Raw genomic sequence first — 27,282 nt, forward strand, 5'->3', positions numbered from 1 at the left:
TTCTGAGCTGGGGGTAGCAGGTAGGACTGGGCCAGGGTCTAGAGCCTTTGCCAGTGTTTGAGGAGTGGTCTACTGAGCTTCAGATGAGTAGGCATGGAACCCACTTCTGTTGGTTAGGCTGCTCTTCTGTTGTCCTTCATTTGGTGGGGACATCAGAGACCCAAGCCAGTGGGCAGGACTTCGGGTGGGCACTGGGGGGAGGTGGGGAGGCCTGGTGCACGAGGGGCCTGCCGGGCTCTGCTCTGAGGGAAGGTCCTTCCCCAGGGCCTCAGCCCTGTGCCCCTAGGCTGGCCCTTCTTGATGAGGGGCAGAGCTGGGCCCCAGCTTGCTGGCAAGACTGGACAGTGCTATCACTCTGGCATATCCCCCAGCCTGAATGCAGTAAGACCAAGCTTCATCACAGGGCCTCAGGCTACAAGGGACCAATGAGCCTCTCTGTGGACGTTTAGTGTCCCCTGCCTTGTTAGGGGAAGGCCCTGACCCTGGCCACACATGGTAGTGCCTGGAGTGAGAGAAGCAACCCCTACCCCCAATCAGTCTTTCTCTCCTGCGTGGCTATAAGGTTGTGAACCAAGGTAGGGCGTTCCTGATGGGGCCCCTGATGCGGTAGATGCCTCAGGAGTTTTCCACGGGGAGAAGAGGAAGGTGTAGTGAGATTTGGGGAGGCTCATTTTTGGGGCCCATCTGGAGCCCTGTCTCTGGAAATTGCCCAGCTTGGGCACCACCTAATCTGCTGCCCCGTCACTTCTGTTCCCTCATTACTGCAGTCTGCATTGTCCCTCAGAAACTAAGCATAGGTAGGGATAGGCTGAGGGACTGGCCAAGTGCCCCTGCCCAGCAGTGTGACAGCCCCTTCCCTTTCCCACACCTCTGCTCCCTCTCTCAGGCAGTGCTAGGCAAGGGGCCCATGGGAGGGCATCATAGTGAGCACCAGGGCTGCTGCAAGGCCTCCCTAAGCAGCTTCTGAGGAAGACCCTGTGGCTAGCAGTGGATGGGGAGCAGATGAAGCCCAGGGCTCCAGGCTTCTCTGGAGAGCCAAGAGTTAGGGGAGCTGCCTGTGAACCCTGGCCTGGTTCTCTGTAGTGGGGACACTTTTGGGCTTCTGAGGGTGGACACATGGCCATGGCCAGGACACATGCCGTGCTCCTTCCTAGCTCCTGAGCTTCCAGTTCCTTTGCAGACACACCAGGGCAGCCTCCCCCACCCCCAGGCTCCTGCACAGCTTTGATGCAGGCTTCACAGTTGGGTTTCAAAGCATTCACCGCCCTTGTTTGTGTCCTTCGCTGTGGGCTGGAGCTGAGGTTTCAGCGTTCCTAGGCCCAGCCTTTGAAGCTTGCTCTTATTAATCTTTTAACATCCCCACCCCAGCCCCCACCCCACAGCCTGAGGCACTCCAGCAGCTTGGGGCTGAACAGCTTTTAGCCCTCAGCCAGCAGCTGCGGGCCCCTTCCTGGAGCTGGTGTGTCCGAAGTGGTCTTGAGTTTGGCCACATGGGCCAGGGCCCACCTCCAGACCCACTCTGGTATGAGGAAGGGAGGGTGTGACACCATGATACTTGGGGGCGGAGGGGGGTGGCTCTTGCGCATTGCGGCTCTGATGCTGCGTCATTGTCTAGCCATCTGTCAGGGAGGCCTTAGAGCGTATGCCTGGGCACTACTGCACACCCCCACCTGTGCCCAAGCAATTGGGGTCAGCCCCAAACTGCTGCCCGCTCTGGGTGGCCATGGCAGAGGAAGCTAACAGCAGCTTCACACTTGTGTTTCAGTGCAGTCCTCACCCTGTCCTGTCTTCTTGGACCTCTTGGGCAGGATGTCCCACTAGACTCCCAGGGAGCTTTGAGACTGATCTCTTAAAAGATTTGGCTTTTTTGTTTTTTGAGACAGGGTCTCACCATGTTGCTTAGGCTGGCCTTGAACATTGCAGCAATTTTCCTGCCTCAACTTTCCAAGTGCTGAGCTTCCAGGCATGCACCACCATGCCCAGCCTTGGTTAATGCTGGGCAGGAGGCAGAAGAAGGTGAAGGGAAATGTAGGCATTCATTCAGGGGAGCACGACTCCTCAACTGGTGGGTGGGGGTCCCTTTGGTCCAGGCTGGCCAGCCTGCCTGAGGAAAGAGCCATAGCCAAGATCCCCCAGCCTCATGGAGTCTCTGCCTGCCCACTGAGCCCTCTGCCTCCCTACAGGCCAATCTCTTCCCCACAGCCCTTGTGTACTTTGGAGCAGAGGAATCAGCAGGTAAGTGGTGGCTCTATTCTGCTGAGCACAGCCAACTGTTCCTGGGCCCTGCACCCCAGTGTGTCTGATGTCCCCAACCTGGATGGCCTGGAAAGGAAAGTGGGGGACCTCATGTGGGTCTGCGGGGATGTATAGCCTGACACTTGCCTCCCTGGGGCACCACCTGCTGAGGCACCCCTTCCAGAAGCTGAGGTGTGAGTGGAACACCTGTGGCTAGATAGGCTTGGGCCTTTGCAGGTATCTACCTGGAGCCTGGACTGTTGGGACGCACCATCTCCCCATCTGCAGCTGACCTGCTGGTGGCTAGGTAAGTGCTCAAGGAAGAAGGGAACACCTCCCAGGGAGCACCTGCCACCCTGGCTTGGGCCTTTTCCCCCAGGTGCATGTCCAGGGCTGCCAGGTCCCCACCACCACCAGACCCTGATCCTGCGCCTCTTGAGTCGAAGCCAACTGCTGAAGAGGGGTCAGTGAGCACCCCTGAGGCCATCTCAGGGCCTGGCCAGCCTGTGAAGAGGAGCTTGGACAAGGTGCCCAAGTGGCTGAAGCTGACAGGTACCTACTATGGGTTGGCTGGGTGGGGCAGGATAGCTGGCAGGAATCTAGGACCTACAGTGAACCTGGTGTGTTTGTGCTGCAGCCAGCAAGAGGTGAAAACTGCCGGCCCAAAGGTGCTGCCTGCCAGCTGCAGGAACCTACCTCTACCCCAAGCAGGAATAAAGACACACTCAAGTCCTCTGAATTGTCCTTCCTGCAGAGAAGGCCACTAGGCCTTGTTTCACCTGCTGTCACCCATGGCTATTGGTAACAAGGGCTTGGATATGCCTCTAAAAGGTCTGGCAGGCTAGAGCCGTATGCTTACTAGCTTCTTAAGTCTCTCTGGTTGAACCTTAGTTCTCCATCTAGGAGGCCAGAAGTACAGAATGAAGTCTCCTTGCAAACTAACCTGCTATCTCAGGCTACTTTGAGGTCCTCCAAAGCTGCTTCGAGGCCCAACTGTGTACACTCCCCAGAAGCCAGGGGGATGGGACAGCGAATGACATGGACCAAGAAATCTGTGGCTCCTATAGTCTGAGCTCTGACAACTGCCACAAAGCTAAATGCCTCTGCCCTGGGCACCGACAGCAGCTTGGAGAGTTCCAGGGAGAGGATCCAAGTCACCTAGCAGGGTGCTGGGCCCCAGCTTGCCTAAGCATTGGTACCAGCAGAGCTGGCTGGCCAGCACCTGTGCTCAGTGGGCTGCCAGGCTTAGGTAGAGTTCCCAGGTCAGTGAGGGTGGCCTGCAGCTGTGCAGGGATGAGGGCAGGCTCCTAACTTCAGGGCAGACACACGGTTTGGCAGCTGGTTCCCAGGTTCCTCACATTTTCACTTGGTGTGTCCTGGTCCTCACCCTAATCCTAACTGGCCCAAGGTGGGCACGACATTTCCCAGGCAAACAAGCCATGTGTGAGGGCTCTGGTTTCCTCAGCAGACAGTGGGCCACACATGTCTTGTTACCCTTTGTTAGTATTCTGCCTGCATCCTACCAAGACACTGTAGATGAGAGGGAATAGGGTGAGGCTTCAAAGCAAGTTGACTTTGGTTGATTAACGGCAAAAAGAAAGTCAAGCCTAGGAGACAGGTGTTAATTTATTGATGTTGCTTTGTGAGGACAAAGTTATAGCTCAGGGAAGTATCAGGTGGCTAAAACTCCACACCAACTTTGATGTTGGGGTAGTAAGGCAGCTGGTTGGTTTGTAAAACACATGGGCTATTTAGGGTTGCCATGGCCAGGAAGCAGATCAGTCCCCCTGCCCACTGCACCTGCTTCCCTGGAACCCACAGGGACTGTCCCCAGGGGCCTATGAGCTACAGACCAAAGGGGTACTAGGAAGGACAACAGCTTCCAGGATCCCGTCATTCCTCCGAGGCTAAAGAACCATGTTGGGACTAGGTCTCAGTGTTGGTATGGATCTAGCCCAGACCCTGCAGGCCACAGGGTCAACAGCAGCCTGTAGGGGAATACTAGCTTCCTGGGAGGGGTGGATACTCCTAGAAGTCCAAGAGCTGTGAGGAAAAAGGGTACCTAGTGTAAGTGGCCTGGCACTATTCCCCAGGCCACTGCAGCCGCCATGTATGGACCCATACCCACATACCAGCTGAGGAAGCACCTTCTCCAGCTGATCGATGTCCACCAGGGTCACGTCTTCTGCCTGGGCCTGCCGCACCCCACGGACAGCCGCTTCTAATGTAACACAAGGAAGTGAGATAGCAGGTACTGGGTGCTTGAGTCTGGCCCCATGCCACCCCAACAGCTTCTCAGAGTATTGAACTCAGGTGCTCATGGGAAACGGAAAAATTTAGTTTTTTCACCAAAATATAAAAACCAGCAGTCTCAAGTGTTCTGGTGGTCACCAACCCTGGGCTCACCCACAACGAAGATCCTCAGCAGCTCTGCCATAAGCTGCAGGGCATCGCCACCGACTGTGGAGGGAGAGCAGGTTAGAAAGGTCCACACTTCCAGTCCTCGCCTGCCACCCCACTTCCAGGGCCCTCACCTTTGGTCTTTTCATCCCTGAAGTGCAGGTGCAGCAGTTTGCTCACCAGCTCCTGCGGGGAGGGAGGGCTCAGTGCCAGCCAGCCCCAGCCCCATGGGCACCTTCAGAATCAGCGACTCAGCCTGGGGTAGACTTCGGCTGGAGCTGCTGCCACATGAGGCCTCTCGCTCAGTAGGGTACTGGAGAATCCTTTTCGTAGTGAGCAGTTAGGGAAGGGCCCAGTTTTCTGCTTTCTGGGGCTCCAGTGAGCAAGAGGGGAAAAAAATTCTCTGCTCTCTGGGAGGAGGCACCTGTTCCCGAGGGTGGCCAGCCCCTTTGATGGTCTGTCAACCAACACTGCCCAGGGCACTGCAGGAGACCGCAGGGAAAGGTGGCAACAGCACTGGGCACCCAGGAGCCCAGACAGTGGAAGGCGAGGTGTCCTGCCTCACCAGGGCTGGAGGGTCCCTGTCAAGCACCACGGGGTTGAAGCGCCACCTGCTGGGCCCGCTCATCTCGCGTTATATCAGGAAGGCAACAGAGAACCTGCGGGCTCCGGGACAATATATGAGATTAAACGGCAGCTCTACGAATCGCTCCACGTACATGAGAACGCGGCCTCGGAAAGGAGCCTGAGACGCGCTAAATTCCTGCCCTGGCGAGGAGGCTTGGACCCCTTGGCACTCGAGCTGACCAGGCAGGCTTGGTTTATGCCCCTCTCCAGCAGTGGCCCAGGCCCCGTCACCGATGACCCCCAAGTGCCTCTGGGACGAGCGCAGCGCGACCTCCCTTCCCTGGTGGCCGGGACCCTCCCGCTGTCCTGACGTGAAGGGTGCTGGGCGCCTCCTAACCTTCTGACGAAAGGCAAAATGACTCAGGTCGGACGGGGCGTGGCGTCCACTGGGTCCTCTGCACGGGCTCGCCCGCCACGGGGCAGCGAAGCCGGGGCCTTGACCCACGCCCCGACCCGGAGGGAAGCGCTGGCCGCGTGGGAGGGCCTGACGCTGCCCAGCTCCTCGCGGCCCGTCAGCCTCTGCACACACCGCGGCTCAGTCGCAGACCAGGCTGCCCTCCCACCCTTAGAAGCATGGGTGAACCGCAGCGCGAGGTTAGCCACAGGCACGCACCGGTGGCACGTGAGGAATAAGGGGTCCGCACCCACCTAAAGCCAACCCTCACCTTCCGGAAGCCGGTGCCGGCTCGCTCCATGACCACTATCTGCGTGCTCCCTTGGTGTAGCCCCGCCCCGTATCCCAGCCAATGAGCACGGAACGCGGGCTCTATGGCCACGCCCCCACCCTCAGCCAGCGAAGACGGAAAACACCATCCGGGAGTCCCGCCCCCGAGCTTCCAGCCAATGAATTAGAGAGCACCCTCCAGTATCCCGCTCCCGCGTCTCCCACCTACCTAGCCAAATAGCGCTGCTCTGCTTTTCAGTCTTGGTTGGGCGCGTGTTTCCGCCCTTCGCTCTCATTGGTCCGCGGCTAGCCCTGCAGTGCCTGCTGGGATTTAGAGTCCTAGCTGCCCTTACCAGCGCTCCCCGCTCTTCCTGGATACTGAGGCGCGGGGATCCGCGGAAGTGCGCGAGGGCAAGAATCGTGGGCGGCTGGAGCACTGGGCGGGGTGGGGGTCACAATGGTGCTACCTGGCTTCTGCTCCTTGACCTTTCTCCCCGCTCGGAGACAGCTTCTGCCGCAGCCCCACCGCACTCCCATTCTGCCTTCCTAGGTCCATTTTTAGGGCCCGCGCTTCTCGCCCCCGTCTATCTCTGACGCAGGGAGAACCGGCACACGCGGGCCCTGTTTCTAGGAGCATGCGGGCGAGGTCTCCTACACGCGGGGCCATGGAGGATCTCCAGCGGGCCTACAGCCGCCTGTGCAAGGAGAGCGGTGCCGAGCCGCAGGAGGCAGTCCTGCGGCAGTTGCAGCAGCCTCTGCAGGGCCGACTGGATCTGACTGGGCAAAGCCTGACGGTGGACACTTGCTGGGCCTTGGGCAAGCTGCTGCAAAACCAGACAGTGTGGACGGAGCTGATTCTCAGCGACTGCATGCTGAGCGAGGAAGGTGGGCACTAGGGCACCTTTGCACTTCGGGCTGGGGCTCGGCCCTTTGTTAGGGGCCAGCCTGAGAGTGGGTTCCCTGGCTTCTTTTAATCTTCCAAGCTGCCAGCAGGAATTCTGTACCACCTGATTGGTTTGCCCCCCTCTTTACTAGTGGCAGTAGTGTCCCCCCAAAGCTAGACATGGGGTCAGTTTCTTTTCTTTTTGGTACCGGGGATTGAACCCATAACCTCGCTCTTGCCAGGCAGGCGTGTATGCCACTGAGCTAAATCCCCGGCTCCGGGTCAGTTTCTTTACAAGAAAGGAGAAACCCTAATATCCCCTGACTTGTAGCTTGAGAGTTCTGACATGAGAGGTCACAGTGGTCGCCTCTGTGCCTGGCAGGCCCTGCAGTTGTTTCAAAGGTAAACATAGAATGGAGTGGGGAACTTGTTTCCAGTGTGAACACAGAACAAGGGACCACCCTGACAGTTGTCCCTCTGGGAGCTGCCATGCAATGGGCCCTGAGCACAGGCAGAGAGTGACCACACACACATCCTTATGCAGGGCTCACAATGGTGCTTCAAGGGCTGTGTGCCAACACTGTCATGCGGCTTGTGGATCTGAAGGTAAGTAGGCATTTCCTCCAGGCAGTAGAGGGGGAACAGGGTCTGAAGACCTCTGCATTGCTGTGTGTCTTGAGAGTAAAGTGTTCACATAAACACAGACTGGTCGCAGTACACCCACCAAGGTCACAAAAACTAAGATGAGTGCACCTTTGCCAAGAGCTTGCCTCCCTGGCCTTGTCTACTCTCTGACCAGGGCCCTGTGGAGTACACGTGCTATTCAAAACCCAACCTGGGTAACAAGAGTGACTGGCCAGGCCATTTCTATCCAGGGCAATAACCTTCGGGCTGCAGGGGCTGAGGCTCTGGGAAAACTCCTCCGACAGAATCAGTCCATTCAGAGGTAGGCTGTGGTCCTGGACCCACTGCGCTTCGAAGCCCTTTGTGGTGCAAGGTGGGCCCCACAGAACATGGTCCTGAGGCCTATTTGCCCCTTCGGGCCAGTTATCCATGTTTTACATGTACTGTTGGGAGTAGGTGGGTGGAAATCACTCAGGAAGGTCCAGCCTCTGCTAGAGACCCCTGAACCTATCTCCCCACCCATGGCGCCTGAACTTCATGCTGCAGGGTGCCCTGCCAGGCCAAGCACCTTGTCTCTACCCTTACTGCAGCCTCACCCTGGAGTGGAACAACCTCGGCACATGGGAAGATGCCTTTGCCACCTTCTGTAGGGGCCTAGCAGCAAACAGTGCTCTGCAGCAGCTGGATCTCCGGAATAACCAGATCAGTCACAAAGGTGCAGAGGAACTGGCCCTGGCCCTGCGGGGCAACACCACCCTCCAGCATTTGGGTGAGGCCTGGTGCATCGGGCTGTATCCGTTGCTCCTTGATCCCTCTGCTGCGGGAGGGGCTGGCTTGGGAGCCTGTTTTTCTGGCAGTTTCCCAAAGGAATATCCTACTAGATCAGCTCCCCCTACCCACAGGTACCTTCTGTCAAGTGACAGCAAGTTTCTTTCTAGACTTGCGCTGGAATAACATTGGCCTCCTGGGTGGTAGGTCCCTGGTGAACTGTCTACCCAGCAACAGAACCCTGTGGAGGCTGGACCTGGCTGGCAACAATGTGCCTGGTGACATCGTCAGAGCTGTGGGTATGAGTGCACAGGGCTGCTAACTGCTTTCATTCAGGAAGGAGGCCAGAAGGCCTTTAATAGAGGGCCTTTGAGCAAAATATTTGGTAGCTTGGGGCTCAGGACAAGTAAGCTCACTGTACAAGTAGCCCCGCGTAGTCCTAAACCTCAAGAGGAAGGAGAGAGATGCAGGAAACAGTGGCAGCCAAGCAGGGCATTTTGCTTACTGCACAGTGCTGTTTGCTAGAGTGCTGGCTTATGCCTGCTCAGTTCTCAGGACTTGCATAGAAGGAGGATTACCTTCCTCACAGGGAGGCTGAGGCCCTGTGTGGGTGAGCCCTTCCATTGGTGGCTGTGATAATGCCTGAAGTAGCTCTTGGTCACCCCTAATTTTGTGGCTGTGCATATGAGCAGTGTGAGCTGCTCTGTCAGAGCTACAGCCTCCATGTTCCCCTGCTTCTGGTGACCCCCCAAGTACCTAGAGATAACACCATGAGCTCAGGCTCAGCAGATTCACACTCCCGGGCTCCTCAGGGGTTCTACAGTCTTCTTCCACTGAAGACCTCACACTTCTACATCCTTGTGCTGTGCGCTCTCTGCCTTCTGATGTCTGCCAGCTCCTTGCTGTCCCCAGTTGTGCCTCAGCATAGCCAAACTGTTTTACTTGCCTTTGACTGCAGCCACCTGGATCTTTCCAGAACACAGCATGTACCTCTTAAAGGCATGCAGCATCCCTGACCGTTGGGGTGGGGGAACAGAGGCTGCAAGACTGTGCTCATCTCTTGTGATAGGGAAGCCCTCCCCAACAAGTGTAAACCCTGCCACACTGTACCTCCTGCACTTAGTCCCTTCCTCACTGAAGCGCTTCACCTGCTGGTGTCCTGGAGATGAGGAGTCATAGATGTCTCGGTAGATGGTTGTTTCCAGCTTCTAGTGCAGCTGAGCAGGGCAGGGTTCACCGCTGCCCTCACCTAGTCTCCTCTGTCTCCAACAGAACAAGCCATGGACCACAACCAGGAGCAGCATACTGCCTTCCAAGAGAGCCAGGTCCGGACCCATATCCTTAGCAGGGAGGTCCAGCACCTCCAGAAGGAGAGGTCCAAGCAGGTAAGTATGGTGCTCCCAGCCCACCCTGGCTGCCGTGGATGGAGGGCCTGGTTGGTTTCTCTCTCTTTGTCTCTCCTCCATGGCTACTCTTCTTCCCTCAGACCCTATAACTCCTCTGAGCTGTCCACCCCCGGGACCAAAGTGTCTCCCTGTCCGACCTGAGAGTTGACTTTCCAGCCTCCCTCTCTAAGAATCACCTCACTTTGAATGAGACAGTGGGACCAGGGAGGCTGAGTCCTTCACTGCATGGCTGCGATGGGAGCCTGCCTTCCTTTCTTGTCGAGGGCAGGATGGGTAGAATCAACCCTGACAGGGCTTTGGCTGGCTCTCTTCCCAGTTTGTGGATTTGATGGAGACAATTGATAAGCAGCGAGAAGAGATGGCCAAGAACAGCCAGTAAGTGGGCCCAGGACTGTGGGAGGTAGGGTCGCAGGGTAGGCTTTCCACAGAGGTGGCCAGAAGGGTAAGGTAGGTACAGCACATTTCCCCAGCTTAGTTCCTGTGTGCTGGAGACCTTGATGTATGGCAGCTGTGCCCAGGGCCAGATGGGCCCTTGGGTTTTCCAGGCTGTCCTCTCTCCCTGCAGGGCAGTGGCAGTACGTATGGGGCAGCTTCAGGAAGCCCTGAATGAGAGGCACTCCATCATCAAATCTCTCAAGGCCAAGTAAGCAGTTGTGTGTGGGTGGGTGGTTCAGAGCCTCATGGAGACTGCAGATGTGCTCACAGGGTAGAAGATGAACAGGCAGTAGTGGACAGGGACTCAGAAAGGCTTTCTATAGGAGCTGAGCATTGGCTAGCATCTGGATAGGGGCCTGGCAGGAGTGAAATGGGAGCCTGGTAAGGCAGGTCACATCCCCCATGGAGCCACGCACATGCTGGCCCTTCTTTTTTGCAGGTTGCAAATGACTGAGGCCACCTTGGCTCTCTCTGACCAGAAGGCCCAGGACCTGGGAGAGCTGCTGGCTACAGCAGAGCAGAAGCACAGGCTGGGACAGCAGGTGGGGACAGGGCTGCAGGCGGACAGACAGGCAGGTGGGGTGTGGGACAGCAGGGTGACTGGATGTGGCCATCTCAGGATGCTGCAGAACGGGAGTCTAAGCTCCTCAGGGACTTGTCAGCCACCAATGAAAAGAACCTGCTGCTTCGAAACCAGGTAGGAGGACCATGGGGGCAGCCACCCAGGGTACCTGGAGTAGGAGCTGGAGGCTGCCCCAGCTCCCTCCCCCTCTGCCTGCTTTCCAGGTGGATGAGCTGGAGCGGAAGGTGAAGTCTCAGCAGGAACAGCTGTTTCTGACCAGGCAGGAGCTGACCCACACATCAGCTGAGCTGAAGATGCGAACTGTCGAGGCTGAGGGTGGGACATGGGCAGGCCTGCCATTGAGGGGACAGAGAGCCTCAGGGATGGAGCACCCCTTGTGAAAACTCACCCCTGCTCCTCCCCACTCAACCTCCAGAGCGCCTGGACATGGAGAAGAGAAGGGCCCGGCAGAGCTTAGAGGACTCTGAGAAGCTGCACGTCAAGGAGGTGCCTTCCTAGTGCCACCACATTTCCCAGCTCCCTACAGTGCCTATAGATTGCTTTCAGCATGATTCGGTGTCCCCTGAAGCATGCCCTCCTCAGGTCCCCGCACTACTCTTGAGTTGCTTCTGTTCTTCACCAATTGGAGTGGTGTCAGAGCCAAAGCCATCTGTTGGGGCTGGCAGGCAGCTGGGCCTGTGCTAGCTGCAGCTAAAGAGGCGCCTGCCTCCCCTCCTCAGGGTGTATGTGGTGGGGTACTAGGGCTCAGCCATGCCTTTCATCCTTGGCAGATCTTTCCCTAGAGATGTCTGCCTTCCAGGGTGGGGATTCCATAGTGGGACAGCTGAGGGAGCCTTTGCCTGCCTAACTGATGCGCACACTGGGGCAGGTGGAATGTATTACCCGTCAACTAGAGGAGAGCCAGAAGGCCATGCAGGAAAGGGTGCACAGGCTGGAGGCTCTTCGGCTGTCCCTGGAGGAGGTGAGCCCATGGGCAAGGGCCAAGCTCTGGCCCTGGGTGAGCTAAGGATGGCAACCCCCAGGGTTCCTGGCCTCTGGGTCCTGGAACACAGCTTCCTGCTCTCGACCTTGTGGGGACTCCCACCAGTGTCCCAAAAGGCCTGAGAGGCTTAGGGTGGCAATGAGGCTCCCTGGGCCAAGGAGCTTCTTACCCAATGAAGGAGGGACAGCTGTGTGGGAGGGGAGACTCTTCCAGCTGGCTGTTGGATATCCCAGAAGGGGTCCTGGGCCAGGGGCAGCAGGAAAGGCTAGCAGATGGCCATCCATGGTGCAGGAGCTGAGCCGCGTGAAGGCAGCAGCGCTCAGTGAGCGTGGCCAGGCTGAGGAGGAGCTGGTGAAGGCCAGGAACCAAGCCCGCCTGGAAGAGGTGAGCTGCAGCAATAGGTGCTCATAGCCTGGTACAGTTCCTGCCTGGGAGCCAAGCTCAAAGCTTGAGTGGACGAAACTAGGACTGTCAGCCCCAGAGACAGAGGCTCAGGGTACATGAGATGCCAGAAGCCGACACAGGGTTGGAACAGCCTGGAGCTGGAAGGCTCAGACAAGGTGACGCAGACAGCAGGCAATGGGTGGGGCCAGCCTGGGGATGCTGCTGGAGGTCCTGGAGAGTTCAGTGGCTTCAGAACAAGATAAGTGATAACTTGTGTTATCCTGCTCCATTCTCCCTCCACCTGTGTGGAGTGGAGTGGAGTGGAGTCAGTCTGCATGCAGTGACCCCCGCCCCCAGCTGCGAACTCCAGCAGAAACACTCATGTGTGCTGCAGCATTTCCTGTGTCCACAGCAACAGCACCTGGCGCACATGGAGGAGAAGCTGCGACTGCTGGCACAAGCGCGCGATGAGGCTCAGGGTGTCTGCACACAGCAGAAGCAGATGGTGGCTGATTCCCAGGCGCGGGCCAGCCAGCTCCACCTGCAGGTGGAGGGGCAGCAGCGGCGCCTGGAGGAGCTGCAGCAGGTAGCCGCGCTTTAGGGATAACAGGTTTTGGGATGCCCCGCCCTGCCTCTATCTCATCCCCCTCACTCCGCAGTTGCTGAGCAGCAAGGACCAGGAAAAAGTGGCTGAAGTGAGCAGAGTGCGAGTGGAGATGCAGGAGCAGATAGGCCGTCTACAAGCTGAGTTGGCAGGCCAGGAGTCCCTGAAGGAGAAGGTGGCCGCTCTGGAACGCCAGCTGAAAGGTGACTGCACTCCTAGCTGGAGGGCTGAGTTGAGGCAGTCTCGCCCCAGGACTGGCCCCAACTCACCGAGTCTCCCGCCTGTAGTGATCGCTAGTGACCACCGGGAAGCGCTGCTGGACAAGGAGAGTGAGAACGCGTCCCTCCGGGAGAAGCTGCGGCTCAAGGAGGCGGAGATCGCACGCATCCGGGACGAGGAAGCCCAGAGGGCAAGCTTCCTGCAGAACGCCATCCTGACTTACGTGCAGGGGTCCCCTCTGAGGTCCTTGAGCCCTCCGAAGTGAGGGGAGCCGAGGAAACCACATGGCTCCCTGTCGCTGACCCCAGTGAGGCGCTCTTTCTGTCACCCACAGCGATGCGATGCTGCACAAGAGAGGTCTGACCGGAGCTCGGCAGCTGCGCCGCCAAAGTGTGGCGGGAAATACAGAACTTTTTTCTTAAATGTAGAACTTTGGCACTTGGTGGTGTTTTGGTCTAGCGCCTTTCTCCATAAGCTGGGGACAGTCCCGTGGGGGGCCCTCCGAGGTGGGGCTGGGTCGCCCAACTGCTACCAGTGGCTGGAACTGTTGGGGCTCTTCTGCACTTGGAGTGGTGCCGCATGAGCCCGCACGTGGGCTCATGGAAGCGTGGGCAGCGCCGCACACCAGCCCTGCCAGCCCGCGCCGGCCCTCTCCTTGATGCAGAGCCCACGGCTAAAAGCCCCTGGTCTTTGGACCCCACTGGACGCCTCCGCTGCGCCCAGCTCCGCCCCGCCCCGCCCCTCCGCCGCTCTCAGCTGCCTACCCCGCCCTCTGCGCACTGTGCGCTCGGCTGTTTTCGCGCCCGGCGCTCGGCGGCGCTCGGCTGTCTCCGGCCGCTCACTCGGCGCTCGGGTCCGCGGCCGCTGCGGTGCTGGGCATTTCTCCGCAGCTCGGCTTGCGGCCGCGCCCGCCGCTGCCTGGCCCCGCGCCCATGCAGGCCATCAAGTGCGTGGTGGTTGGTGACGGGTGAGTGTGTGGTCCGGGTCCCGGGGCCAAGGAGCTGGGGGCGGCGGAGCTGGCCAGCACCGCGGCTCAGGGCGCGGCCCGGCCCGGGAAGGTGGGGGGGCCAACACGAGGTCCAGGCTGGGCGGACCCTCGCAGCTACTGTGGTCCAGGGGCATGGGCGTGGCCCCCATCCTTTGGCCTCTGCTGGGGCCCACCTGATGCTGCCTGGCCCCAGCCTCACTTCCGCCGTGGGTGGGGTCGGTCTCACCTGCGTGAGCCTGGGGCAGCCGCGCCCACCCAGGAACCGGAGCTCCTGAGCTGTGGCCGCGTATCTGATTCAGGTCTGGGGGCTGCTCTCTTGCCCCACCATTTCGTACCTGAAGGCTGGCCTGCCCAGGTTACCCTCCTGCAGCTTCAGGTAGCTGCAAATCTGTAGGGCTGGGCCCCTGTCATCAGCCCTGCCACCGAAACTGGCCCCAGGTTGCATAGTGAGCTGTGTGCTGGTTTCTACCTGCAGTGCTGTCGGGAAGACATGCCTACTGATCAGCTATACGACCAACGCCTTCCCTGGAGAATACATCCCCACTGTGTGAGTGCTTGTGTTTGGGAGGAGGAGAGGAAGACAGGACTGGAGGATGGGCACACTTGTATGGGGTTCCCCTGGGCACAGGACCCTGGGCAGGTGGCCTTGATTTTGAGCTTCCGCAGTGGGACAAAGTTCCAGCTCTGTCCAAATCTGAGGACACAAGCTGGCTGGTGGCCTCAGTGGCCTGGGACTGCTGCCCAACCCTGGCCTTTCTCACTCTGCTCTACAGTTTTGACAACTATTCAGCCAACGTGATGGTGGACGGGAAGCCTGTCAACCTGGGGCTATGGGACACTGCTGGGCAGGAGGACTATGACCGGCTGCGGCCACTCTCCTATCCCCAAACTGTAGGTGACATCGGGGCTGGTCCTGAGAGATGGGTGGCTCCAGTGGATGGAAAGCACAGGGGCCATTTAGACCCCTCCTGACTGCTCCTGCCTGTCCCTTCCTCCCAAGGATGTCTTTCTGATCTGTTTCTCCTTGGTGAGCCCGGCTTCCTTTGAGAATGTTCGTGCCAAGGTAGGGCAGGGCTGGAGGAGTCTGCCAGGGAGAGGGTTTGCCTCAGGACCTGTCCTGATGGGACAGGGTCCTCTTGCCTGAAAGCAGCTTGTCCTTCAAAGGCACTGAGGGTGGCCCTGGGGGAGGGAGAGCAGGAAGTGATGGAATGGAGGGCCATCTCACCACTGGTGGTGATATTCCCAGAGTGGGGCCCCTGGTACACCACAGGGCTTCCTGGCTGGGCATTTTTGTTCCCGTCATTTCCACACCAAGTCATCAGTCCCTCCCCGGTCACCCCAAGGGCAGGAAGAACCAAGCATGTGTCCAGGGGTGGTGAGGAAGAGGCCTCAAGATCTGTGGCCTGCTCTGGGCTTGGCTAAGGGGGCTGCCCCTAGGCATGGAGGGCCACAATGCCTTCAGGGTCAGAACCTTTGTCCCTGCAGTGGTACCCAGAGGTACGGCACCACTGCCCCCACACGCCAATCCTGTTAGTGGGCACCAAGCTTGACCTTCGTGATGACAAGGACACCATCGAGCGGCTGCGGGACAAGAAGCTGGCACCTATCACCTACCCACAGGGCTTGGCCATGGCCCGAGAGATTGGTGAGTGGGTCCCATGAAGCCCAGGCGGAAAGGAGAGGGCATGTGCTGAGGTGGGGCTTGCCCTGCCTGTGCTGCTCTCTGGCCCCGCCCTACTGCCTCACACTCTCCTGTCCCCTGCCTCACTGTCCCTTTTTCCACGCTGTTGTCCCAGGCTCTGTCAAATACCTGGAGTGCTCGGCCCTGACCCAGCGGGGCCTGAAAACAGTATTCGATGAGGCCATCCGGGCAGTGCTCTGCCCACCTCCTGTGAAAAAGCCAGGCAAGAAGTGCACAGTCTTCTAGAGCCTAGAGCCCCTGCCCCTGGGCCAGCCTGGTGGAGGAGCAGCCCCTGGTCCGAATGTGCTGTCGTGTCAAGCTGTCTGGTGTCTGAGTCTGCTGTGGGGAGTGACGGGGGGAAGGGAAGCATGGGGACAAGGCTGGGGTGATGGGGTCCTGTCCCCTCTGCCTCCTCTTTCTGGGGTGCAGCTTCAGCCTTCCCTGGCCCCCATGGGAGGCTGGGAGGGAGCAGGGTCTCCCTCAGGGCTGCAGGGACAGGTCCAGGGCAGCCCCAGGACGGGCTTCCCTGATGGGGAGGGTGGGGGGGGATCTGTCTATTGGGTTCATGGAAGGGGCAGCCCCTTCTTATTTTATACAATAAACATTCTTCACCAACGTCTCCTGCCTCTCATTACCCTCTACCTAGGTTTGGGAGTGCAGAAGGCCTCAGTGTATGAGTTCCTAGAGGACTCTGAGCTTGGCACCCTACCCCCAAGGAAGAGAGGCTGCCACCACCCAAGACACCAGGTCAAAACGGGACAGGTGCCTGGCATACCTTCAGGTGCTGGCAGGTGCAGTGCTGCCCTGAGATCTGGGAGACACACTGGAGTGTGCTGGCTGCACTGTCCAGCAGCTCCCCACAATACCCCCTACCTCCTGTGTTTGTTTTTGTTTTGAGACAGGGTCTCACTATGTAGTTAAGGCTGGCCTTGAACTCATGGCAGTCCTCCTGTCTCAGCCTCCTGAGTGCTGGAATTACAGGCTTACGCCACCATAGCTGGCCTCCTTTGGTTGGTATTAAAGACATCAGGCAGAGGGGCCAAGGCAGACAGAGGCACAGAAATGGTGGTGTGTGCTGGCTATAGCACCCAGGCCTGCCAGCCTGGGTTACATACAGACTTCAAGTTCAGCCTGAACAAATACAGTGAAGCTCTTGTCTCAGGAAATAAAAAAAAGTAGACATATAACACCTTAACTGTTTTTACACATTGTCATCTGTGCTTCTGTCATGTTTAACCAGGTGTTACTGCACACGTAAGCAGATCCAGTGACATCAGCTTAAAATTAGCCCTGCTGCACATATTTCCACCTGATCAGATTCCACAGACGAGGGCTCGATTCATCACCAGCATCTAGACTTGACCTGACAGAGCAAGGGTAGAAGCAGCTTACATATGCCATCCCTGTCCTCATGCCTTTGTAAATAGCACAAGAATTTTGGGAAGTATTATTCTAGTATTAGAAAACAATTCCCATTTCAGCAGAGAAGTTGCTCAGTCCTTGGTGAGTTAGGAACGTCTGTCATACATGTGCCTTACTGGTGAACTGCAAGCGTTCCCAAGTCAGACCTGGCTGTTGAACATTTACAAGCACTCCCGGGCTCTACCCACAGGTATCTGGGCAGGGCCAATAGCCATTCTGGGTCAAACTCACCACCCTTTAAGAACCAGCCTTCTGGAAGGTTTGTTTCCTGGTGAGAGCTGACCAGGTCTGAAAGTCTGCAGTTGGCCTAGATTGTGAATCTAGTAGATCTCTGTTTACCTAGAAATCAGCTCCAAGCCAGGGCAAGAGTCAGATTTATTGGAAGGAAAGTTGGGGCGTGATCAGAGGGGAGCAGAAGTGTGCACGGCTGGAGGCAGCTCAGGTGGCCAAGAAACCACCATCCACTGGCAAAGTGGATCCTGTGATCATGCCACTTCGGTTACTCAGCAGGAAGAGGATGGCATCCACCACATCCTCCACCTCTGTAAGGGAGGTGGCAGTCAAGGACCCAGAAGAAGTCACGCTGTTCCTCCTGACCGTGGACCCCAAGCAGGCACAGGGGACCACGGATGCAGCCTGGGCTCCAGCCTGACTCACCGGCAAACTTGCCAAGTGGGATCCGGTCCAGCATGACTTTGGCTTTGTCGGGGTTGCTCCAGTTGGCCTTGCCCATGGGCGTCATCACCACGGTGGGATTCACTGCATTCACACGGATCTGCACAGACAAGCAGAGCTCAGCAGGACAGGCAGGGTGCTCTGGGCAGATCGGCTGAGTGACAGGGACAACCGAGCTTGTTCACCTTGTGGGGCCCAAGTTCTAGAGCCATCATCTTGGTCAGCATGTCCAGGGCAGCCTTGATGGAGCCTGTGAGGGAGGACATTGTTGGGCCCAAGCTGGCTAGGGTTAAGGTGGGGGGTCAGAGTACAGCAAGCACCACTCACAGTAGACACTGTGGTTGGCCAGCGCACGCTGGGAGGCCTGGCTGGAGACATTGACAATGGTCCCTGGCACTCCCCGGGCTATCATGCCCCTGGCCACAATCTGAAATCACAAAAGGAAATCAGCAAACTTGACCTACTTCAGAGTTCAGGGCCCAGGGGGATGCTCACCTGGGACACCTGGATAACAGCCCTCAGGTTCACGTTGAAAGACCTAGTGGTGGATAGACAGACAGATGTGGTCAGGGGCAGGGAGCTAGAGGAAACAGCCCCTCCCCTCCCAGGGTTCCCTCTTCTCCGCTGGCTCACATGTCACATGCTTCCTTGGTGACCCCCAGGAAAGGCTCCAACTGTGCCACAGCAGCATTGTTCACCAGCAGGTCTACAGGGCCCATGCTGCCCAGGGCTCGCTCGGTGGCTTCCCAGTCGGCCAGGTCCACACACACAGGCTCCACCCCGGGACACTGTGTGTATTGGGGTGAGGCACTACTACTGTGGCTTCACAGCCAAGAAGGGGCCCAGCTGGGCCTCTCTCACCCGAGGGAAGGGGCTCACGCGGGAAGGAGGGGCTGGGAGGGGTCGGAGCTCTAGGGGGCGCCTGTGAGCAGATCCTGGGCGGCACGGCCGAGAGTCAGACCCGCCTCCCGCAGTCCACTTCCTTCCTACCCCAGCGCTCCTGGCCGCCTGTCCGGCTCAGCAAACACTTCGGCCTCCTCCCAAGCCCAGGGTCGCCCACGCTAGCAGCGCTCCCAGGAAGGGGTTCTGAAGGTCCCAACTGCCGCAGCCCTACCTCGCCCACTAGACTGTCAAGGTCGGCCTGCGTCCGGCTCACGGCCACCACGCGCACGCCTGCCGCGCACAGAGCCTGGACCGTACTGCGCCCGATGCCTGTAGGGAGCTCGGCTCAGCGTGGGTGCACCCGCCTGGCCCTCGACCCTCGCCTGTCGACCAGCTTGGCCCGCTCCCACCCACCAGCCCACCTTTGCCGGCGCCGGTGACCAGCGCGCGGCGGCCTGCCAAGCCCAGCTCCATCGCGGCGCGTCCCAACGCACTCAGCGGGGACCCAGCGAGGTGGGAAGATCCCAGTGAGGCCTTGGGGGAGGGGGCGGGGATATTCAAATGTAGGCTCTCCTAGAGAATGATTGGCTGAAGGACAGTGGGCGAGGCTGGGGCGGGGCTTTTCAAAGAACCCAGGACTGACCACTCTAGTGGGTGGGTTGGTTTAGGGAATTCGGGTCAGCATGCTTTTCCATGACAAAAGGATTATTATAAAGAATAGTGGTAACCAGACACAAACCGAAATATCGCATGGTTTCTATTACATGAAAAACCCAGAGCATAAAAAAAGAGCAAAAGATAATAGGAAATATCTCTTGCAAATGGAAAGGGACCAAGAGATGGTGGCAGGGTGAGAGCAGGGAGGGCAAGGGGATGAAAAATAATTAAGATGTGTAATGTACATGTGCCAATTCCCCACGGTAAGTGTAATCATTATGTTCTGCAAAGAGTACTAATACAAATTAAATTTTTTTGGTACTGGGGATTGAACATAAATTAAAACATGAAGAAAAATAAAAAGAATAGATGGTCATGAGTGGTGGTGCATGCCTATAATCCCAGCACTCCACTCTCGAGGCTGAGGCAAGAGGACTGTCATGAGTTCAAGACCAGCCTGGATTACAAAGTGAACTCAATTTCATAGTGAGACTCTGTCTCAGAAAGACAGAAAACAGAAAGGAAGAAAGAAAGAGAGAGAGAGAGAGAGAGAGAGAGAGAGAGAGAAAGAAAGAAAGAAAAGAACAGATGTAGTAAATGCCTGAAGGGACATGCAGCTATGCATGAAATGGAGAGCCCGGCGTTAACATGATATATCCGTAGAAGCTTCACATGCGCCCCTTCCTAAGGACTGGCTCTGACAGCAGGTCCCCAAGTTCAAAAAGAAATAATTGGGACAACAGAACAAGACTGAAGATGACACCATAGCAACAAAGTTATTCCACAAATAGTCCTGATACGTGTTTCAGGCTGGTCTTGAAATTGTGGAGATCCTCTTACCTCAGCCTCCTGAGTGCTGGGATTACAGATATGGGCCTCTAAACCTAGCTTCTAGCACCCCAAAGAACTGGATGGGAGAGGACAGGATTGGGGAGACGGAAGTATATGGTGAACACCCCTTACTCAAGCTTACGTTCTCTTATAAACATGACCCTGGGCTTTTATACTGTGGGTCACTGAGGGACTGTCTGTGGCCACTAGTAGGACATACATGTGGTAGGGCCTTTGCACACAGAAGGGTGGACAGGCTGGAGCAGGGATGACCAAGGCAGTGGGAGCGTGGATCTGAGAAGTTCCTGGAAGATGCCCCCAGGCCTTTGTCCTCCTCACCAACTCCAGAAAGGCCCCCGGAACCCTATCTTCTGCTCCTAACCTTGGACCTTGCTCTCTGCTTGTCAGAGTCCTAAGGGAGGGAAAGTCCCCAAGCTGACTTTCCTGGAGGGTACATCACCTTAGACCCCTTCAGCAGCTAAGCTCTGTCCCAGGAGTAGCCACAGCTTGCTCACTGTCTGTCCTGCAGTCCTTGGCCAGACAGGCCCAAGACAGCAGCAGTTCAGACCTTGCTCCCTGGCCAGCTGCCTGCTCAGAAGTGATCTCAGCACCCCTCATACCCACCCAGTACCCTGTGCTCTCCCAGCTACTGCCCCAGTGCCTGGCCATCTGTCCCTTGGGTAGGGTTGGAGCCTACTGAAGCTAGGTGGCCAGCTACTGGCCACCTCAGGCCAGATAGCCTCTCAGATCGCACTGGCAGTGTTGACAAACACGAGGCCAGCAGGACTTTCTGGCCAGCTCTGGGCTGCAGGACTTTTGTACTCTGTTCAGGGCAGAGGAGGGTGAAAAACGGGCTTTGAGCACAAGCACAGTGCCAGAGGAGGTAGGGCTACACTTGATGCACTCCCTCCCTCTGAGAGCTGGACCTAAGGGTGCCCCAGTCCAAGGCCTCTCCTGGTTGGCAGACAGGGGTCAGGGGCGCCCAGGCGCGTGGTGTCAGGTGGGGAGAGGCGGCTCAGCCTTGGCCCTGGGCTGGTGGATTGCGGGGAGCGCACCCTCCAGTGAAGAACTGCTGACCGGTCCACGATTGAGGGGACTCGCTGTGAGGTGGCAACCCCATCCCGGTCCCTGAGGCTCCCGCCGCTCGCGAGATGCCCACTCAGAACTCTGGTTCTCGCGGGTACCGGAAAATGGCATCCATTTATTTATGCAGTGTCCGGGTCGCTGCGGGGACCCCGCAGATGGGGAGTGGTCTCCGGGTAGGGACGGGATGGGGGAGGAGAGGCGTGGCAGCTGGACTTGGTCTGCTTAGAAGTGAGTGTGTGTGCGGAGGGGGCGGAGTCCGAGTGGGGCAGCGTCCAGGGAGCAGTTCTAGGTGAGGCCGGGGGTGGACCCTGGACCTTGTGATCTAGAAGAGCGGGGCTTGCACTAGCGAGTGGGCGGGCCAGTGGGCATGCAGTGGGCCGGGCCAGTCAGCGTCTGCGCAGTGCTCGCCTGCCGGGTGCAAACCGTGCGGTCCTAGGAAGCCAGGTAGCCGCAGTCCACCAGGATCCCCGAGCCGGTGATAGAGACGCTTCGGTCGCTGAGCAAGAACAGGATGCTGTTGACCACGTCTTCCACCTCTGCGGAACCACATGCATGTCAGGGGATGGCTCGGCTTTCCCCCTCCCAGGCATCCACTGTACCCCCTGACCTGCAAACTTCTTCAGCGGATGGCGCTCCTTCAGCTTTCTGGCCATCTCAGGATCGGGCACAACGTGCTTGCCCATAGCGGTGAGCACCAACGTGGGGTTCACAGAGTTCACTCGGATCTAGGGCCAGGGCCAGGTTTGACAGCCTCAGCCTGTGAATTAGCCCCCTTCTATATCCCCTGGACCCCCAGGACTGAATTCACTTCTGTTCAGCTAACCCCTGACTCTACTGCTCAGATTCTTCTCTGGCCCTAGGCCTGGGCCACCTGCTTATCCTCAAATCCCTGTCCTGGTCCCCCAGTCCCTGCCTGTCTCTGGCCCTTTGGGACTGTGCCCAGCTTCTGCCCCCACACTCACCTTGTGGGGCCCCAGCTCCCAGGCCATTGCTTTGGTCAGCATGGTTAATGCAGACTTAGTGGAGCCTGTTGGGAGGGCAACACAAGGACCACTCAAGATTGCATCTTTCCCAGGAGGATGGGCTGGAGCCAGGGCCTCCCTCGTGGGTGGAATGTACTCACTGTAGACGGGCAGGTTGGGAAAAGTTACATAGGCCACCATGCTGGAGACGTTGACAATGGATCCCTGCACTCCTCTGGCGATCATGCCCCGGGCCACGAACTGGAAACCAAGAGTTGGGGGCAGCTCACCCCCACTTCCTCCCCAGCCAGATGGTACCAGGCCACACCTTCCCACTGACTTACCTGGGACACTTGAATCACAGAACGCACATTCACGTTGAAGGTCCTGGCAGAGAGAGGGATTGTGACCACCCATCTCCACCCACCCGAGCTCAGCAGCCCCTTGTCAGCTTGACTCTGTTCCCAACCCAACTGCTGTCCCAAATGTTTCCCACCTGTCGAAGGTCTCCTTGGTGATCTCCAGGAAGGATTGCAATGGAGCCACAGCAGCATTGTTGACCAGCAGGTCCACAGGTCCCACGCTGCCCAGTGCCTGCTCTGTGGCCTCCCAGTTGCCTAGATCCACACACACAGGCTCTATCCCGGGACACTGTGGAGACGTTGTGGGGTGGCCCCTGAGGCATCAGCCAGTGGTGGAATGCCGACTCCGCCCTGGAGATCCCATGCCTCACCTCTTTGGAGAGGCTGACAAGGTCGGTGTTAGTGCGGCTCACAGCCACTACACTGGCTCCTGAGGCATGCAGGGCTTTCACGGTGTCCCGGCCGATCCCTGCAAGGGAGACTTGTGTCTATGTGGAGCTGGGAGCCTGGCCAAGCTGGCTTCAGAGGGGTGAGAAGTTGTTAGGCCAGGTCAGAGGACCAAGCTGACCAGGAACAATCAGACCAAAGGAGCCTCCGCAGGCAGCTGCCTCCCAGTTGGCCCCAGAGAGAGTGCTATTGTTGAACCCCTGATCCCCAGCCTGAGTTTAGGGGCTGCCCTGGAGCCAAGACCAGCTCCGTTTTCTCAGGGGTTTTTCGTTGGCATCTTGGCTTAGTGGGACTCCAGGCAGCTCTGCCAGGGTAGTATGGTTTTTGGGTGGTGATGGGGCAATCTGTGGTGTAGTCCTGGGTCTCAGTCGAATCCACCTTGCTCTCTCCCAGCCTCTGGCACCCAGGCTTCCTGCATACACTTACCTTTCCCTGCCCCTGTTACCAGGGCCCGCAGGCCGCTGAAATTCAGTTGCATGGTGTTGATCTTCTTTAGGGAGAGGAAAACTACGGTTTTTAAATAGTCTAAGCTGGCAAGTAGGAAAGAGGTGGGGCTGGAGGCAGGCAGGATTTGGAGGTTATTACTCATGGGGAGTGGCCCTCATTCCAGACCAGCCAACCCAATTTCCACATTGGGGTTCCCAAAATAAATAAAAATAAGGCCTGTGAGAGAGTCTGGGCAGTGGCATTGTGAAAAGTGGGACAGGACATGGGAGATGGAATTCTGTTTTGCTTTTTTTTTTTATCATTAGTATCAATTTTTTAAACCATACTAGGGATCCTACCAAGGCCTCTGGCATCCTTGGAAAATAATCTACCACTGAACCACATCCCGACGTAAGTGATTTGGTTTGTGACTAGATGTTCCCTAAGGACCTCATGCAGTCGTGGAGCTGGGCTTTTTGGAGGTGGCTGAATCTAGAGTTTGTGATTTGTTCATTGTCTAGCGCTGGGATTGGCAGTGTGAATGCTACACCTACCCTGGGATAGGTAGTCTGCATGCAATATAAGGGAAAGAAAGAAGCTTGCTCCTCCCTTTTGCCTCTTTTGCTCTTGTTGCTTTTTTTTTTTTCTTGTTGCTTTCTCGGTCTTCCTCCACCATAACGATTGCCCTCTGCCATGTGCCACCCTGCCTTGGAGCCAGCTGATTATGGACTCAAGTCTCTACAAACTGTGAGCTAAATAAACCTTTTCTTCTCTTCTTTAATTCTGTGCCTTAGGTATTTTTATCCCAATAATGAGAGAAAAGTAACTAAAACAGAGACCCACCCATTGAGGGGCTTCATGGCCAAAACTCCAGCCCAGACCTTGTGTGCTTCTGGGCAGGGGGTCTCCAGTCCCCTTCCTCTGGAATCATCTCCATCTGTCCTCACTTTCCCAGGTGACAGGTTGCTTGGCAGGCAGCCCTTCCACATGGTTGTCTCCGGTGTTCCTTCAGGTCAGATCTCAGCATCTCTGGAGAGATGCTTTCTTCGAAGGTGTCCCACTCCCTGGGCACACTTTCACTTGTCCCCTGCCTGGTGCTATTGCTTTGACCCTTAGTTGGAGGGCAGTCACACTGTGATGACCAGTGATGACCACTGGGCTTATCCACTGACCTCTGAGCATGAGGCATGGCTGCTACTGCCCACTGCCCACCATGGACCGTGTGTAGAAGGTCCCCATGATCCATGGCCACCAGGCCACACACGGGGACAGGAATTCTGCCAAGTAGGTGTATCACATCCACTGACCCAGGGCCAGTGCAGTGTGATCCAGCCCCGGCAGCTGCTCATTTCTGTTCCTGCCACACAGGCCTTGGTCACTTTTGTGCCCAGCTCTTCATACTGTTGGTACTCTCTGCCTGCCATCAAGCACGTCAGTTGGCCAAGGTTCAGGCTATGCAGTGGCCATAGAAACACTGGTTGGTGGGGCTTCCCGTGGACTTTACAAAGGGTAGGAGCATGAGGGGGACCCTGAGGCCCCATGCATAGCAATCAGCCACAGCAACCTGCATATGTTAAAGCTGCCTCGTTCCTGACCATGCTGAGAGGACCGCTCCTTTGCCTATTTTGTGTGAAGTTGTGTGTGTGTGTGTGTGTGTGTGTGTGTAATTGATTGATTGATTGATTGATTGATTTTTGAGACATTGTCCCAGTCTGGGTTCAAACTTGTGATCCTCCTGCCTTGGCCTCCCAGTCTGCTGGGATTATAGGGGTGCACTGGCACACCTGACTCTTTCTTTGCCTATTGATTCACTTGTGTGAGGAGCCCCAAGGAGCCAGGAGACAGTGTCCACTTCTGACTGAGCAGCACTGTCAGTGAGCCCATGGCAGTGAAAAGGAAAATGTACCAGAAAAACTGTTTTTTAAAACTTTGTTCTATTTGAAACTGCCTAGCTCTGTAATTGCTTAACGGCTTTGTAATTACTCTCTTGACCCCTGCACCCTTGAGAGTGTAGCTGAACACGAAAGATGCCTGATTGTAACAGGCCCCCTGCTCTTTAGCCCTGTAACCAATGAGCACACCCTGTTAGCTAATCAGTTAACTGCCAGGGTGTCCTGTCATGACTTTGTAACTCTTGTTTATACCTCATGTAAAAGTACTAGCCCACATATGCTCGTTGCTGGCTTTGTTGATTGGAAATAATCCCAGATAGGAACCCTGATGTAAAATAAAGCTGTTCACTGCCTCCAGACTTCCTTTCCCAGAATCAGTGTTGCTGCAACAGTGGGGACATTCTTTCCTGGGACACTGGCTGCTGCAGGCTGGGCCTCATGCTGTGGATCAGGGGAAGCAGACATCTTTTTTTTTTTGGACCGGAGACATAACTCAAGACCTTACACTTGCAAGGCCGTTGAGCTAAGTCCCCAAGGCAGACATCTTGCCAGCCAACCATGGCGGGTTACTGAGGGGAGCCACTCCATTCAGGCTCCCTGATTCTGTGATTCAAGTGACTCTAGAGAAGAAGTACCATCATTGATGCCTACACAACTCCCAGAGGACACATCCCAGACCCTCAGGATCCTCCTGAGGTACAGGTCCCTTGGTCCCTGGAGGGTGCTTCTGGCAGGAGCTCGGGGGCAGGAAGGCACAGCTGTATCCCAGGCATAGCATCCAGCGAGACCCCCGCCCAGAAGTGCTTTACGGTGCTCAGCCTGCCACCAGGGATCTCATGAATCCCTTGGGAAGTGGTGGCCCATGGAGATTTGATGTTGGTCTCTGTTCCTGGCAGGTGGGCCACTCAGTGATGCTTTCCTGAGGGTGGCTGCTGTAGCAATGAGCGTTTACTGGAGAAATAGATATAACATGAGATACTCAAATGTATAAGAAATTACAAGATTAGCTTATAATGCTCAGCCACAAAGTCAGATGAAGGAGAGTGCAGAGGGCATCTTTACACCAGAGGTTGAAGGTCTAGCCCAAGGGTGGAGCTCACTGCAGTGTCCAGTGCAAGTCTGCATCAGGAGCCCAATGGGTCTGTGATGGGAGGCTGCAGAGTCTACCACGAAGGCTGGAGAGTCTCAGGCAGAAACTGAACAGTCTGTGCCAGAAGCCAGGACACGAGGTCCAAGCTGAAGGAGAAGACCGAAGTTCCTCCAAAGAACCAGCAATCGGTCCCTCTGTGTGTGCCTTTTACTGTATGCAGGCTGTTCCCCTGCCTTGGTGCAGTGCTCACCCCATCCCCCTGCCCTTCTCCGGCACAGGCTGCGGATGTACAGACCAGGGACCCTGGCCCCTGCTGAACCCCTTAGTTACAGTTCTGACCCTTTCAAACTGACACAGTGAACCATACCCTAGAGAGGGAACAGCCCGTCCCCCATGGCCCAGGATGCAGAGCTGCTGAGTCACTTGGTTAAGCTTCTAGACTTTTCCCTTTGGCACGGTGTATAAACTAACAATCCACTCCTTGTCAACTTGGCACGCAGACACGTTTCTTTACATTAGTCTCCAGATAGAAAAACATGCTTACAATCACACCTAACAAGTTATAACTAGCCTGCTTACAAATGAAAGCATACTAATTCCCTCACCAGAATAGAAGGTGAGTTTTCTCTGGGTGAGGCTTATCTACCCACAACTTGAACGTTATAACATAGCTTACCAATCCATAAGAACCAGTGGTAAGCCTACCAATATTACATTAGAACCATATTAGGGGAGAAATACAACCCTCTTTTCTGTAACTGATCATGGGTCATGGCTGGTATTTAGAGCCACCTTCTTCCACTACCCACTCTGTGTTCCCTTGGCCTTCAGCAAGCACCTCAGCAGACATGGCTCTTTTCCTGGTGGAGTGGCAGAGCCCGACACCTAACTGAAGAATGCGTTGCCTCCAAAATCGAAACAGCCTCCTAGGTGCTGTGCCTCTTTTTGGTTGTAGGGAAAGCCAGATGCAGCAACTTGTCTTCTGCCTTAGAAAGAATGTCTCTACATGCTCCACACCGCCGGACTCCTAGAAACTTCACTGAGGTGGAAGGACCTGGAATTTTTGT

At 56.7% G+C, this 27,282-nt stretch overlaps 6 protein-coding genes across 16 annotated transcripts in view; 3 read left to right on the top strand and 3 right to left on the bottom strand.

The window, feature by feature from the left end:
• Aspscr1 (ASPSCR1 tether for SLC2A4, UBX domain containing) overlaps window positions 1–2,968 on the top strand; it is a 38,917-nt gene extending 35,949 nt beyond the window's left edge. For all 4 annotated transcript variants that reach the window (XM_003464906.5, XM_023562922.2, XM_023562921.2 and 1 more), the window contains 4 exons: window positions 2,184–2,235; window positions 2,473–2,542; window positions 2,615–2,787; window positions 2,873–2,968. In XM_003464906.5, coding sequence (XP_003464954.2) covers window positions 2,184–2,235; window positions 2,473–2,542; window positions 2,615–2,787; window positions 2,873–2,886 — 309 coding nt within the window. In that variant the 3' untranslated portion in view covers window positions 2,887–2,968. The remainder of the gene's footprint in view (window positions 1–2,183; window positions 2,236–2,472; window positions 2,543–2,614; window positions 2,788–2,872) is intronic.
• An 875-nt stretch (window positions 2,969–3,843) lies between these two features.
• Cenpx (centromere protein X) lies at window positions 3,844–6,062 on the bottom strand. Of its 2 annotated transcripts, none has more exons than XM_003464907.4 (5): window positions 5,928–6,062; window positions 4,770–4,821; window positions 4,642–4,695; window positions 4,368–4,456; window positions 3,844–4,278 (listed from the first exon to the last, which is right to left on the bottom strand). In XM_003464907.4, exons 1-5 carry the CDS (start codon window positions 5,955–5,957, stop codon window positions 4,264–4,266), a joined length of 240 nt encoding a protein of 79 aa, XP_003464955.1. In that variant the 5' UTR covers window positions 5,958–6,062; the 3' UTR covers window positions 3,844–4,263. The 2 variants fall into 2 exon arrangements, with proteins under 2 accessions (XP_003464955.1, XP_023418691.1); XM_023562923.2 differs by lacking the exon at window positions 5,928–6,062 and adding an exon at window positions 5,201–5,593.
• A 184-nt stretch (window positions 6,063–6,246) lies between these two features.
• Window positions 6,247–13,244, top strand: Lrrc45 (leucine rich repeat containing 45). 4 transcript variants are annotated; one of them, XM_063242208.1, is made up of 17 exons: window positions 6,247–6,811; window positions 7,354–7,415; window positions 7,685–7,755; window positions 8,024–8,202; window positions 8,336–8,500; window positions 9,474–9,586; window positions 9,924–9,982; window positions 10,173–10,250; window positions 10,482–10,584; window positions 10,662–10,739; window positions 10,829–10,940; window positions 11,041–11,111; window positions 11,494–11,586; window positions 11,899–11,991; window positions 12,404–12,577; window positions 12,651–12,798; window positions 12,883–13,244. In XM_063242208.1, exons 1-17 carry the CDS (start codon window positions 6,562–6,564, stop codon window positions 13,077–13,079), a joined length of 2,046 nt encoding a protein of 681 aa, XP_063098278.1. In that variant the 5' UTR covers window positions 6,247–6,561; the 3' UTR covers window positions 13,080–13,244. The 4 variants fall into 4 exon arrangements, with proteins under 4 accessions (XP_063098278.1, XP_063098280.1, XP_005001523.2 ...); XM_063242210.1 differs by having other exon boundaries at window positions 6,248–6,811; window positions 8,372–8,500; window positions 10,482–10,614; XM_005001466.3 differs by having other exon boundaries at window positions 6,249–6,811; window positions 8,024–8,148; window positions 8,372–8,500.
• Window positions 13,245–13,417: 173 nt separating this feature from the next.
• On the top strand, window positions 13,418–16,678 carry Rac3 (Rac family small GTPase 3). 4 transcript variants are annotated; one of them, XM_063242218.1, is made up of 6 exons: window positions 13,418–13,781; window positions 14,278–14,349; window positions 14,576–14,693; window positions 14,803–14,865; window positions 15,288–15,451; window positions 15,599–16,678. In XM_063242218.1, exons 1-6 carry the CDS (start codon window positions 13,747–13,749, stop codon window positions 15,660–15,662), a joined length of 516 nt encoding a protein of 171 aa, XP_063098288.1. In that variant the 5' UTR covers window positions 13,418–13,746; the 3' UTR covers window positions 15,663–16,678. The 4 variants fall into 4 exon arrangements, with proteins under 4 accessions (XP_063098288.1, XP_003464867.1, XP_063098287.1 ...); XM_003464819.5 differs by having other exon boundaries at window positions 15,288–15,447; XM_063242217.1 differs by having other exon boundaries at window positions 13,418–13,760; window positions 15,288–15,447.
• A 583-nt stretch (window positions 16,679–17,261) lies between these two features.
• On the bottom strand, window positions 17,262–18,953 carry Dcxr (dicarbonyl and L-xylulose reductase). The gene is given in 8 exon segments (NM_001172942.2): window positions 17,262–17,447; window positions 17,563–17,680; window positions 17,766–17,830; window positions 17,908–18,007; window positions 18,076–18,118; window positions 18,214–18,368; window positions 18,695–18,792; window positions 18,885–18,953. Coding segments are annotated over 8 exon segments (735 nt in total). The 5' UTR covers window positions 18,937–18,953; the 3' UTR covers window positions 17,262–17,343.
• A 2,178-nt stretch (window positions 18,954–21,131) lies between these two features.
• On the bottom strand, window positions 21,132–23,372 carry LOC100713070 (carbonyl reductase [NADPH] 2-like). Its single transcript, XM_003464821.3, has 8 exons — window positions 23,234–23,372; window positions 22,732–22,829; window positions 22,495–22,649; window positions 22,343–22,385; window positions 22,160–22,259; window positions 21,999–22,063; window positions 21,644–21,761; window positions 21,132–21,572 (listed from the first exon to the last, which is right to left on the bottom strand). Exons 1-8 carry the CDS (start codon window positions 23,283–23,285, stop codon window positions 21,469–21,471), a joined length of 735 nt encoding a protein of 244 aa, XP_003464869.1. The 5' UTR covers window positions 23,286–23,372; the 3' UTR covers window positions 21,132–21,468.
• Window positions 23,373–27,282: the final 3,910 nt, after the last annotated feature.

Source organism: Cavia porcellus, unplaced genomic scaffold (genome assembly GCF_034190915.1).
Source record: "Cavia porcellus strain 051 isolate PalLab524CR breed Dunkin Hartley unplaced genomic scaffold, mCavPor4.1 scaffold_32, whole genome shotgun sequence".
Lineage (NCBI taxonomy): Eukaryota > Metazoa > Chordata > Mammalia > Rodentia > Caviidae > Cavia > Cavia porcellus.